Source organism: Glycine max, chromosome 6 (genome assembly GCF_000004515.6).
Source record: "Glycine max cultivar Williams 82 chromosome 6, Glycine_max_v4.0, whole genome shotgun sequence".
NCBI lineage: Eukaryota > Viridiplantae > Streptophyta > Magnoliopsida > Fabales > Fabaceae > Glycine > Glycine max.
The window spans coordinates 12358988-12373635 of record NC_038242.2 but is presented as its reverse complement, the minus strand read 5'-3'; the positions used below and the strand labels follow the sequence as shown (position 1 = coordinate 12373635).

The following is a 14648-nucleotide window of genomic DNA, read 5'->3' as shown; positions in this document are numbered from 1 at the left end:
GGGCCAATCGCGCTCCGGAAGAGGTGACCGCTATAGTGATTTCTAAATTAAAAAGATTGTGCAATACAAATGTCAACATACACACAAAAAATTCTAACATGTTTTAACATATTGTATTTTTCATGCACAAATGATAAATATCATATACATTTTATTTATATATGTAAAAACACAATAACCTTATCCATATAATCTAACAAACGCAACTTTGAATATCAAACAATAAACAATCATGCGTTAATAGTTAAGAAAAAGTTACATGCTTACATAATATAGAACTAGTGCTGACTAAAAATTGGTATTGAATACGTTCAACTCAAATAAACGTTTTTTTTATTATCAAATATTAAATAAAGAAATAATCAAAGTTAATTAGGCAAAAGATTAACTCTGATACCACTAATGGATTTGTGTGTGTGTTTTATTTGTGTGTACAGATATATTTGTACTTGTTCAACAATAATACTAATTGATTGTAAATTCAAAGAAAAGTCAAAAAGTACACTCTTATACTTACATATTTTAATCTTTACTGATTAAGTCATCTACAATATATCAAGATAATATTTATTTTATATCCAAATATCAATAAGATTTAAATCCTAAATAATTTAATTAAGAAACATAAATTGTTATTAGTTATATCAATCATTATTGGTGAATAAATGTGTTATTAAATCATAAAAATATTGTGTAATTTATATTTATTAAAAAAAATAACCATTTCATTATGAACTCTCAAAACTTTATTAACAATAGTTATTTATCTTTAATTATTATTTTCAATTAAATGAAAGTCTACCAACCTTTTATAAATAAATTTATCGCAACATTTTTTAAAATACATTCGTGCTTTGCACCGATTAACATCTAGAATTCTACACGCTTCTAGAGTTCCAATTACATATAAATAGTAAATAGTTGTTAACATCTTCAAAATGTTAAAACACACCAAAAATCTTTAAAATATTAATTGTATAATTAACTTCTAATTTTTTAATATTTGATAATTAAAAAAAACGCGTGTTTGAGTTGAACGTATTCAATACCAATTTTTACTCAGCACTCGTTCTATATTTTATGTTATAAAAGCATGTAGCGTTTTTTATTTTTTATTTTAACTATTAACGTATGATTGTTTATTGTTAATTTGATAGAATTGCGTTTGTTAGATTATATGGATAATGCTATGTAAAAAAACAAAAGATTATACGGATAATGTTATTGTGATTTTACATATATATAAATGAAATATATATGATACTCATCATTTATGTGCATATACTTCTTTACTTATGCGACTAAAGACTCATTTTATGATCACGATATGAGAACATCATAAGAGTATAAGATTGAATAATAATATAATAAACTCTAATCTTATTTAATGTTTGATGTGCGGCAAATAACGATAGGATATAATATGAATTATGTTTAAATAAAAAGTTAATTATCGTTTCACTAAAAATTAAATTTTAATTTATTTTTATAAATTATAAAAAAAATTATAACTAAATATGCCAAATTATATTTTATTCATATATACGATTATTATTCTTAAATTATAAATAAATTATATAAGCTTTTTAAAATTATAACTTAATAAAAAATGTTTCTTTAAAAATATTTGAATAAAAATTATTTAATTTAATATTTTAATTAAAGAGTTTCCTAAATTACCCCACTTATTTTTTAGAAGGAGTAAATTAGTAAGTTATATATTTTAAGAAAATTTATAATTATAACTAACTTATTTCTTGTAAATTAACAAATTCTATACTTATTTGCTATATACATCCACTTACTTTTTAAAAGAATCAAGTTAGTAAGTTACATTTAGATGTATTTTAAGAAAATTTATACTCTTTCTAATAAACAAGTGAGTGTAAGTAAGCAAACTTGTTTAATTAATAATATAATTCAAATTTATGTGTCAAAATTATTATTATTATAAAATATAATATGCTGATTAAAAATACAATTTATATATATTGTTATATATATATATATATATATATATATATATATATATATATATTAATATATATTATATAATTATTACACATTATATTATATTGACAGAGAAAGAGAGAGATGAAGTTTATCCTGTATTATTAATCGTTACCAAATTTTCTCGTTAAAATAAAAATACTAAATAACAAGATAAGATTAATGATAGAATACGCTATCATATTTTATTTGCACAACAAACATTGAATTATAACATATATATAGGATAAAATAGTTATCCTACCTTATAATGCCCTCTCCAGGCCACCAATCGGATCCTAAGTGATGAAATTCAAAAGTTAAGATAACATTTCAAAAATTCACGCCCCAACTTTTATATACAATAAATAAATAATTAAGGTTTCTGTAAAAAAAAGGATAAATAATTAAGGTATCTGGTTAATTTGCATGATTTATATAGCTCTTGCCCACTTATTTAGCTAAAGCAACTTATAGTGCTGCCAAAAGGTAGATAGGGATTGTGCAAATAATTCATCTCCCACTAATGAAAGTTTGTGAATTATTTGAGATATCACTATATGCATAGGTCATAGTCAACTAAAGAAATTATGGAAAGGCTTAATGATTGTTTCAAGTTACTGTATCACGATAGTATCCCTGTGGAAGCTTGTTATTCTCCTGAGATGAATCTAAAGATCATTAGAGAATTTGATTGAAATATGCATTAAAAATGGATTGAGTCTAATTTAGCCCAAATTTTATTTTAACTATTTTTTGTAAAGATATTTCAGTATAAGTTTGTTTGTGGGTCACTCAACATAAAAATTGAATAAATTTTAATGATACTGCCATGTTAAACTAGGAAAAATATATGCACTAATGTAATTTTTTTTATATTATCATCTAACTACAAATGATCATATATAATTAATTTATTGATTTTAATAATAATCACCTTAAAAGTTTTACAAAATTGATTTCTAATTAATTGTTTATATAATATTCGTTTACACTGATAATATATATCTATTAAATTCTAGAAATATATTGGATTAATCAAACTATAAATCTCAAATTTTAATTCAAAAGATAGAAAAATTGTTTCAAGTCTTATAAAATACTTTAGTCATATTCCTGAACGATGAAAATATCTTAACATGATATAATTTATTAAGATGGGAAGCATATAGTTAAGACTGTTTTACTAACTGTAAAAAAAAAAGAGATTGTTTTACTGAAATTTAACGTTAATCAATTTATCATGTTCAATACACACATGCATACACACATATATAATCTCTACAAAAGTAGCATATTTTAATTTTGGTTTTTAAAAATATTTTATTTTTTCATCCTAAAAAAATGAAATTATTCTCTTAAACCCTAATATTCATTTTTAGATAAATAAAAATATTTATTCTAGGATTAAAAAAAATTCAGAATCACATGTTGACATCAAATATACATATTATTGATAGTCATATGGTGATGGTTACGTAACTTTTCATTAGACACATAAGCATTACTAATGTTATATGAGAATAGGGAAGTATTGATATTAGATTTTAGAAAGACAAAAACTATATAGAAGAAAAAAAATGTCCTATTACTGTTTGAACCAAAACCAAATCAAATTCACTGACGATGAGAAGATGAAAACTAGAGAAAAATATCGTGTGAAATTTTAGATATTAAAAAAAATCTACATTGTAAGTTATACCTTTAATTATAAATTAAAAAGGCTACAGGCCTACAATCACAATTTAAAATTTTTTAGTCATTTTGGGCTTGTCCAAATGCCTCAAGTCTGACCTTGGGCTTGGTTATTTACCAAACCTGTTTGCTAAGTTCACATCCTATCACTGTTGTACTTTTTAAAAATGAAAATACCCTGATGGAAACACATTTTCTTTGATATATATGCAATAAAAATATATTTCCATTTAGTATTTGAGGGGTATGTGAGCATATTCGAAAAATAGAAACATATTCACCATAAAAAATGAAAATGGAAGCACATTTTTCTATTTTGTGAGCATTATATTCACAATAAAAAATAAAAAAATATTTTCATTTTGTATTATGAATTAATACAAAATGGAAGCACATTTTTCTATGATTCATAATACATAGTAAAAATGTACGGAAACATATTTTTGTTTTGAATTGCGAATTGCCTTTAAATTATAATGGGTAGCCAAAGCTATTTCTAGGATAGTAAACCTAAAATTAAAACTCCAAACATTGTAATTAAGTTAGTTTAGAGTCATAATTCACTATTTCACTAGAGTCAATTCAGTATTGGGAGTTTGGATAGTACGAACGAGAGCTTAAGCAATAAAATACGCAAAAATTTGATGGTATAATATTTAAATTTCATAATTTAGTGACAATTTATAAAAAGATGAAAATGGGCAGTAAAAGTGCAATTAGTCTTTTTGTTTTTGAGGAAACGTATACACACTAATTAGAAAGAGAGAAAGCACATGCACCCCAATCAACAAAAAAGAAGTAACTGATGACCCGTAACAGACACTTTTGTATTTATGTACTGATTAATAGATACATACTGTAAATGCGTAAATGACTCAAACAATTGTGTATGTCTGGCCATGTGATTCAGTATATATATATAACTAAATGAATGAACGTCATACAATTTAGAGATAAAAAACAGGCAACTAATAAATGCATTTTGTATTCGACATGTGGAGTTTTCAAGATCAAGATCAGACCGAAAGCAATTACACTGGGCTTTACTATTATTTTTATTGTTAATTAAGCTATAATTTGAAGACATAAGTATTATCATTAATATTACTCTTCCTGTCTATTTAAACTTAATAAATAAAACTAAAAATATGTTCTTATAGAAACAAGGTTTTGTAGTTCTGGATGAAGAACTAGATCATGATCATATATATATATATATATACAGGTTTCACTAAAAACTTTCAAAATAAAGGGACAATGATATATCAGCAATTCAGTGTATGTAGGTAATATATACTAATATATATAATATGATTCACTGTATGTGACTTTGATGCCTTTTGGCTTGTATTTTACTTAAACAGCCGGAAGTTATAGCTCAGCTTCGCCTCCTTTGACAAGGAGCATCCATAATTTATGTTACAGTTGCAACTTGAATTTCAAACTGATTTTCAGGTTTCTTTGCAATAATATTTATAGCACAGCTCTTTCCAAAATGAACCCACACATTATTGCCTTATTTCCCTTGCTACATTAGGTGATTAGGTGTTTGGTACAAGGGAAATTTTAGTTTCCCGAGATCAGATGTGGTCGCTTGGTTAGAGTATTTTTATTTTTATTTTTAAAGCAAACAAAAAATAAGACACAAAATATTATAGTTAAAATCTAGAAAATATTTTCTCTAAAAATAATTTAAAAAACAAATCCAAAAACAATCAAATCAACTTTTCAACTCAAACCTGAAATTTCTGAAGAATTGTTATATATATATATATATATATATATATATATATATATATATATATATATATATATATATATATATATATATATATATATATATATATATATTATAATTATTACACATTATATTATATTGACAGAGAAAGAGAGAGATGAAGTTTATCCTGTATTATTAATCCTGTATTATCAACATTGAATTATTTTATTTACCAAATAATCAAATCAACTTTTCAACCCAAAGCTGAAATTTCTTGGGCAAAATTAAATTAAACCTTCTATAGTGAAAATAGCCATTTCCCTTAGTGCCTACCTAGAGCAGGAGTGTATGTTCTGGATAGAATGAAATTTTTACACTTTTTCTCCGCACCTTATTTTAGAACAATTTATAAGCATTGAATAAAAACCTTTTGCTTTGGAAACAACAATGGGCGGAGTCTTCAGCAATTTTATTTATTTTTTATTTTGTAAATTAAAGGAAGTTTTATAAAAGGGATTACAAGGAATACCTACAAAGAGGATTGATTCAACATTAAGTTAATTTTGTCTAATATATATGGGGCATGAATTTTTTTCTTTAACCCGTCATGGCTTTCTCTCATGAGACTCGATGAAATTATTTTAACTCATTCCCATTATGTTAATTATATTATGAGAAGTATTAGAAATAATATACTTGAATTCACTTTTTATTTTGACTAAAATTTATTACAAATTATAAAAGTTTATAAATCTCACTTCATATTTAATAAATTTTATTCATAATTTTATAATTTTTAATAAATTTTAGTATATTAAATAATATATTGTTAACGAATGCTAGCAAAACAATGTGTTGCTAGCATTTCTCAACATGCATATATAGATTTTTTTTTTTGAGAAAACATATATAGATTAGGATCCCTAAGTTTCTAAAATTACAAGAATATTTCAGTTAAAAATTAATGTAGTCATCAAAGTTATTAAATTTAATTTTAAAATGAATTTTTAGTATAATGAAATAAACTTAATGAATGTGATTCACGTAATTTTCGAGAGAAAAAAACTCTGGAGAATGCTATTTGTATGCTTTAATTTATGTTGATAAAATTAAATTAGATTGGCATGGGCGTTCAATTGAAAACTCGAACAAAAGTCCAGTCCGTTTAACTTAAGAAGCTAATTGATTCCGAAACTCATAAGTGACATTGAACAGGTTCAAAATTGGTACAAAACCATAAAACTAGATTGAAAAAAAAAAAGGACGAAAATAAAGAAAACAAGAATAGAATGAATGAAAACAAGTAAAAAATAAAGTGAAAAACGTAAGTGTCAGGTTTAAGAGAAATAAAAATTTGAAAAACTAGTAAAAGAAATCATGGAATTTCTATATATATAATAAGAGAGAATAAGATAACAGATGATCCGGAGAAAGTGATGAGAAAAGAAGAAGCAGAACTTATGAGCATGCATAGATCGATGTTGCCATTAATTATTGAATAGCTTCTCAATCTCACGTCACAGTTTAAATTATTCAGTGAAGATAGTCGACCAAACAAACTTTCCTGCCAACTCCCAAACTGCACTTCACATATTATTATTCCATTCTTTAAATAAGGATATCTACGTAATCCAACCCAACCGTTATGATTATTCCTCAGCCACTTTAGTCAACAATATCCTAACAAACCTTTTCCCTCACGCTATATATACATATGTTGCATGAATATACAAATTAATACGGTACTGATATTTTCAGTATATGAATACAGCTACAGTAAAAAATATGTACGATCAATTTTAAAATTAAAGATAAAGATATGTATGGTAATATATTTTTTAAAATTTCACAAATAAAAGTGATAGATAAACATACATGAAATGCGGAAAAATCTCCAAACATACTGAATAGTTATCATTTTTTGGGAGAGAAATAATCTAGTTAAAACTTAAGGCATATACTTTAATATTTACCTCAAATCACACTTAGTCTCATTAGTTAGACTCAAACTAGCTAGGTACATTTTTTTTAATAAACATTCAAACGTATTCAACGTGTATCCATACGATCAACATGGAACGAAATGAATCACTTACGTTTCAGACGACACAACCCTTCCTGAATATATAATATATATTTTCATGCTTCCTGAATATATGATATTATACCAACCTCATACACTTTAATCCTTTTCGATTTTTTTATTACACTAATAATCATCAGCATACATAAATATACTTAGCCACTAAATCATCACCAATAACTAGTAATTACCTCATGTTTGTCAAAGGTGGATCGAAGAGGCATCACCGGCATGGCCATGGCCTCTGGTGTTGAATTCCATTCCAATAACCGGTATGTCCATGGAGGCGTTGGTGTTGGTGATGGAACTGTGGAATATATTGGGTGCAAAAGGCCAATAATCACTATTAGGAGCAGCACCAGTGCAATTAATTAGTGGTGATGAAGTTGATTGGAGCAACCTGATTTGCCTCTTCAAGAACTTGACATAGAGAATGGCTTCATCGAGCATGGAAGCGGTGTCCATTTTGGTTCCACCAGGGACCAATCTCTGAAGTATGCGAATTTTCTCGCTGATCCTCTCTCTTCTGTGCCTGGCAGCCACACTCTGAGGGTCATCGCTTATTCGCACGTTTCGCCTCTTCGGTTTTCTCACGCTTGCAGGGTCTATGTCCACCGGTTGCATCACTGCCATTTTGTACATCATCTCCTTCATGGCTCCGAGCTCTTCTTCAACCTCTTCTTCATCTTCATCTTCTTCTTCAAAGTGGACTACTCCTAGAACATCACTGACGAAAGAGGGTGCCACGTTTGATGAGGGTTGAACAATGTGAAGAGGGTGGTGGTTATAGTGGGGCGTTGGAATTTGGTTATGATGATGATGATCATGGAGGATGATGTTGTTATGTTCATCTCTTCCCATGTTCTCGTGATTCCCAGTAGTAGTGATGTTTTGGTTGGTATCCATGTGGCCACAAAATATAGGGCTGCTTTGCTTTTGTTCTTGTTGGTGTTGTACTTTCTACTTTCTAGTTTGTAAGGAATGAGAAAACCGCTACAGACGTACAATGGTTATAAGGGAAATGCTACCCTTGATGGTTTCTTGGCCTCAACACCAGACAATGGTTCCAAGGGGGGCCAAGGAGAGAAAGAGAAAGAGAGAGAGAGAGAGAGAGAGAGGAGATCGAGGACAAATATTTGAAATGAGTTTTCACGGAAATTAATGAGAGAGTCGCTGCAAAAAGTACATGGATGAATGAATAAAAGAGAATTGAATTGAATCTGCTGCTACAAATTAGTACTACAATATTGATCAATCCCCATATATATCAAGGGTTGGGGGAGAAGGGGGAGTTAAAAAGAAAAGAAAATGCACGTAAGGAAAGATTAGCTGGCGTAGTCACATTCCAAGATTTCTTCATCTTGCTAGCTAGGACTGCTTTCTCTCTCCTTTACCATTTAATCATTTTCATAATTATATTCGTTTTAAATTTATGCATTAAAAAAGATAGTAGTAAATAAATTAACAAATATAATTAATTTTATCATTTACATTAAAAGTGTTTTCAACTTATGGCCCCGATTATTTTTTTCAGTAAAATATTTAAAAATTATGGAGAAATAAGGACATAAACATAGTTAATTAAATATAATATTTAATTTCTCTTAGACTTTTAAAAAAGAGATGAATGAGAATATTAAATGTTAGTAATGTTTTTTTTTAATTTTGCTGGATAATGTTAATGTTTTATTTTATTTTAAGTGTATAGGGGTAAAAGAGTCGCATTCCACATAATTGAAATATGAACTAATATATAAATATGATTCAGCGTTGGTAAATAATTGTATTTCTTAAATATATTAAATATGTTGATAGTGTTTCGATTTCTTAACTTACTTTAATAATTTTTAAAGTCTCAATAGTTAGTCTCATTTGCAATTTATAGATTGGATGACAACATCCCAAATTATTAAATGTGGAATTAATACATATCCATTGTTTTTATATATTTTAAAAGAAACGCCCTCATACTAAAGGTCTCCAATCTTATTAAAAAGGCAAATATAAGTATATAGAAAACATAAATGTCGTTGACTATTTCAAAATCGCATTTACTACTTCAATCTCTTCTCTCTCTTTTTTGAGGAAACTACTTCAACAGATCAACTCAAGTACCTATCTTACTTTTTTTTTAAAACGAATATATATATATATATATATATATATATATATATATTAGTCAGAGACTTAGAACAATTATATCCTTGCTTATAAGACGACAGCTGTAACTTCTTTTTTTTTTTCTTCAAAACACAAGGTGTGTGTAGCTTGAAGAAGCTTGATTAAAAGAATATTTGAGAATTTGAGCATGAAACGGTTTGTAAAAATACTTCGAGTCAGGAGGATTAAGAATATCCTTGTATTATTCAATTGTCTTAATGATATTCTTGACTGTGTAATAACTGGACATAACTTAGGTTGTAGGGTAAATTTGTATAAATATATTGTGTGTAAATTTCATTCGATATTTCTTTATCTTTTTCTAACAAAAGACGAATTAAATTGCGAAGTATTTTTTTTCTAAAAAAAGTATTTTTTAAAGGTATTTTCTTTATATCGTCCTACTTCTAACTTCTAAGACAAATTTTTTTATAATATCTTTTAAGGGTTTTTCATATAATATCTTTGGATATAATTGTTTTAAAAAGAAAACAAAATACTATTTAACATCCATTATCGTATTTTGTATTTGCCTTTTTCAATAGTAACGTTTGTCATTATTTAATATTGTTTTTTCCGTTTCTTTTTGTCTTTATTATTTAGGATTATAATAAATAGCTAAAAATGAATAATCTTTTCTTTTTATTATAATTTTCTAGTATGTTAGTATTTATCTCTTATATTTATTACTTTGACATTTTATATATTATTATTTATCTCTTTTCTCATAAGGACATAATTGAAAATAAAAATTATTCTTAGAATTATAAAATAAAAAATAAATTAAAATATTTTTCTTCAAATGTGACACATAATTAATAGTGAGTAATTCAAAAATTAACAAAGAAATTATCTCATAGAGACATTTTTCATAGTTCAAAAAGCGTTTTTGAATATGTATATACTTGCAAAACTAAAGTAACAGCAACTATATAAAAGATCATTATCCAATTTTTGTTGATGTTAAGAAACTGATTGTTTGTAGAAACAACCAATGCGTCTACAAACATTGGAAACATGGGCGAGAAAGTGAAATTTTTTCCAATAATTATCCATAAAACAAAAATATAAAGATCGTTCATACATAGATTTACAACCAAAATCAAATCAAACATAAACAAATGATTAGAAATATGGGTTTCAAAACTTTTTGGCTGCATGAATGATTCTTGGAAAATTAATCACTTTTTCTCTAGATCATCCATAAATTTACAACCAAGAATCAAATCAAAATCATAAATAAATTGCAACAATTAGAATGAGTGTAAAAAACTGAAACAAATTAAAAGATACTCGTCGACAAAATGTACTTCACCATTTTCTCTAAAATTATAAAGGAATTATGTGTCAAGGTAAGTCAGTCAAAAAAATTATGAAATGCAAAGTTATACAACTTAAGTGAAATGTACTTTCTTCAAAAAAAAAAATGAATTGTACTATACTAATCTAAGTGCTCATTTGTTTTTAAGTTAGGTAGAATTAATTTCGAACTATTAAACGTAATTAAGATTTGTGTATAAATTGCAGTAGAAAAGATTTGTGTATAAATTACAAATTTTATATTAAAATATACATAATGTGTGAAATTGGCCATACGTAGCGAGTACTTTGGACGAGCATAGCCTTTTGCTTTCTAGAATTAGAAAAATTAATTACATGTGTATTTACTAATTAATGACAAATCTCTTATTTTGTTAATCCCAGAAAGATATGTGGAATATAGATTGTATAACACCATTGATATGGAAATGGAACACTGGTTCCCTTTAATTTGATCCAACTCCTTTTTCTGTGTGCCGGACAATTAGGGTAATTTATCGACGTATAAGTAGATATTTCCAAAGTCATTATTAGTTTGACATCACCGCATGTGTCATCTGTACTCGGGTTTCTTTGTTTTTTAATATATATAATTAAAAATGATCACATTTTTTAATAATTATTCTAAAAATTATATTATCAATTTTAATTGAATGACAATCATAAAAATGAATACAAAACTCTTTTTTAAAACAATAGGAGTGTTTAAAAAATAATGAGTGTTTTTCCGGCCAAGTTTCATGTTCATTAATATTGAGTTTTTCTTTTAATAATGTTAAGATTATATTCCCATTGCGTTGAAGGAATTATTTTGCTAATAATCTTATCCAATTTAAACATAATTATTTTTAATAGAAGATTAGGTTTATAATAACACAAAAATTAAACCTTGTAGATTTTAAAGAATGTTAAATTGATTAAGAATTTCACACAAATATATTACTTTAATAACTGTGCAATTTCTAAATTGGTCCTATTTTTGCCAAAAATAAAAATAAGGATGCAATTCTCTGTAACAAATATAAAAAAAGAACTCCGTAAAGTGATTATTAAGATCTGACAACTTAAAAAAATTATAATTCTAATTCATTTAATGATAAATTATTATTATTTTAAAGCATAATAAATGATCTGATGAAATATAAACTACATAATACTTTTATTTTCTGTTTGTAAATGAGGTCACCTTATATAATCATTTGTCAATTTCTACAAAACATAATGATTGTTACTTGGGTGTGACTAAATAAGTCACATCTTATATGACGTATATCGTCCGATAATTTAATTTAATTTTTTATTTTTATAATTAAAATTTAAGGAATATTTTACAAATTTAATATTTTTATTTTTAATTTAATGTTTTATTAAAAATATTTTTTATTCTTAATTAATTCTTATTCTTTCTGATTCTAAATTTAATCTTTTCTTTTTTGCATATATTTTTTTCAGTGTCGTCAATAGTAGAGTACTTTCTGTGTGCCGCTTTCATCATTGTACTTCTTACCTGGCCACGACCACCAACCACAGTTGTAGAAAAGTTCGTCTCTGCATTTCCTATGCAAAAGCTGAGCATAATATTATTAATATATATATCTCGTAAGCATTTTTTATCCAACATTAAAAAAAAATATCTTTTATCCAATAATAAGTATATCTAATAAAGTTTTGAAATATATATTTTTTATCCAATAATAAAATGCTATACTTATGTATAATAAATTTATCTAGTAAGTATCTTTTATCTAACATTAAAAAAATATATCTTTTATCCAATAATAAGTATATCTAATAAAATTTTGAAATATATATTTTTTATCCTTATCTTGATAACAACAGTCACACTGCTGCACTACTTGTTTTACCATGAGGAGAAAAACAATAAAATTTATATATTTTAAATTATAAGCTTGTATAGCATGTTATAAATATATCAATTAGCATAATTTAAACTAGTATGAATATTTGTATGGGTATCTTACCAGAAGCAGAGCTCATTCACCCTTTGAATCAAGATGTATAGTAGGTCCGGTTCTGCAACAGTAATGCAGTTGATCCTCTTCAATTTGATCATGTTTTGTTTGCTAAAACATCATACCATTTATTGCCATTTACTCGAATTTATAGTCGCTAACATTAGCTACTAGAATTAAAATAACTTAACAGGTTATTGTAATTTTATTTTGTATATATAAGAAATAATATGGCATGCAGTTTAAAACATATATTTTCTTTAAAAAGAGGAATCAATAATTTGTATATATTTGATGCATTTAAAGTTTTTTACTATTTCGACCGTACAGGTAACTAATTCCAAAGGATTGGTGTGTTGTGGCATCTTTTATTTACATGTAGTAAAGTGTACACATCCAAATAATTTATAACAATAAAATAAATAATTCAGATGTTATAATTAATTTAAAATTATCGCATCAAAATTTTCCTTTTACAAAAATAAAAATATATCATTTATCATTATCATGATCATCATCAACCTCTATCATAATCATTGTCATTATCACACTACTATATTGTCAGTGTTGTTGTGATAACATCGGTAATGGTGATTAACTATGTAATGGTGAAGACTAGAGCTGACAAAATGCACCCGCCGAATCAAGCTAGACTAAAAAATTATAAGCTTAAATTCACTTGACTTTATTTTGATTTGATGTTTTTTCCATTGAATTTGTATAATTTTAGATTAGAAAAAGTAAAATAAGTCAATATGGGTCAACCCAATGGACTATCAAGCCTAGCTAAACTTAAAAAAAGAACTCTTAGAATATGGATTGCTCCAATCATATCCATTTTCACGCTTGGCTCGGTGGATCGGGTCAGATCTCCTATTTTGTCACCCCTAGTGATGACCATAGAGGTAACATATGATATATTTTTATTTTTAAAAAAATAACAAATTGGATATGTCAAATTTAAATTATTAGTAATAGTCTAAACCATTTACTATTATGAATAGTTAGAATGTGTGCACTTTATTGTCTAAATCGAAGGTTGCACTTTAAAAAAGCACAATTCGAATATGATATTATTGTCTAAAACAAAAACTTATATTAATCTAATTAATACATAACTATTTTAAAAAAATATTTTCTAGAAGAATATAAACATTGAAACAAATTATTATTATTTGAAATAAAGTTTACATTTATTCTTAAAATTAGAGTTGTCAAATGGCCAACCCATGTGGGCTAGGGACAAGAATCCCTTAGGACCAAGTGGGTTATGCCCAACCCATGGCCATGGGTAATCTCATTTAAAAAAATAAGATTTAGAAAAGTAAAATCGTTTCTAGACACATATATACCCATGAGTCGAAGATATCTCTATCGAGGTCAAACAAAAAATGACTTAATTGGATTTGAGCAAAAGATATCCCAATTAAGACCAATTCAAAGATGACTATATTAAGGCTAACCGAAAGATGATTTGATTGAGGTTGACCAAAGATGTCCTGGTTGAGGTCAATCCAAAGATGTCCCAATCAAGACTAAGTTTAAGATAATCTGATTGAGGCTAGTTGAAGATTTCCTAATCAAGGCTGGATCGATGATGCCATGACCAAGACAACAATTCTCAGGCCAAGGCTGATCAAAGATGCTTGGGCAAAATAATACTCATAGTCGAGCGTCATCAAATATGCTCCTTCTAACGTTGAGCTAA

The 14648-nt window shown here is 26.4% G+C and overlaps 1 protein-coding gene across 1 annotated transcript; it reads right to left on the bottom strand.

Annotated features, from left to right (window-relative positions):
• Positions 1–7432: 7432 nt before the first annotated feature.
• Positions 7433–8393, bottom strand: LOC100803688 (transcription factor HEC3). Its single transcript, XM_041016092.1, is given in 2 exon segments — positions 7433–7702; positions 7704–8393. Coding segments are annotated over 2 exon segments (735 nt in total). The 3' UTR covers positions 7433–7657.
• Positions 8394–14648: the final 6255 nt, after the last annotated feature.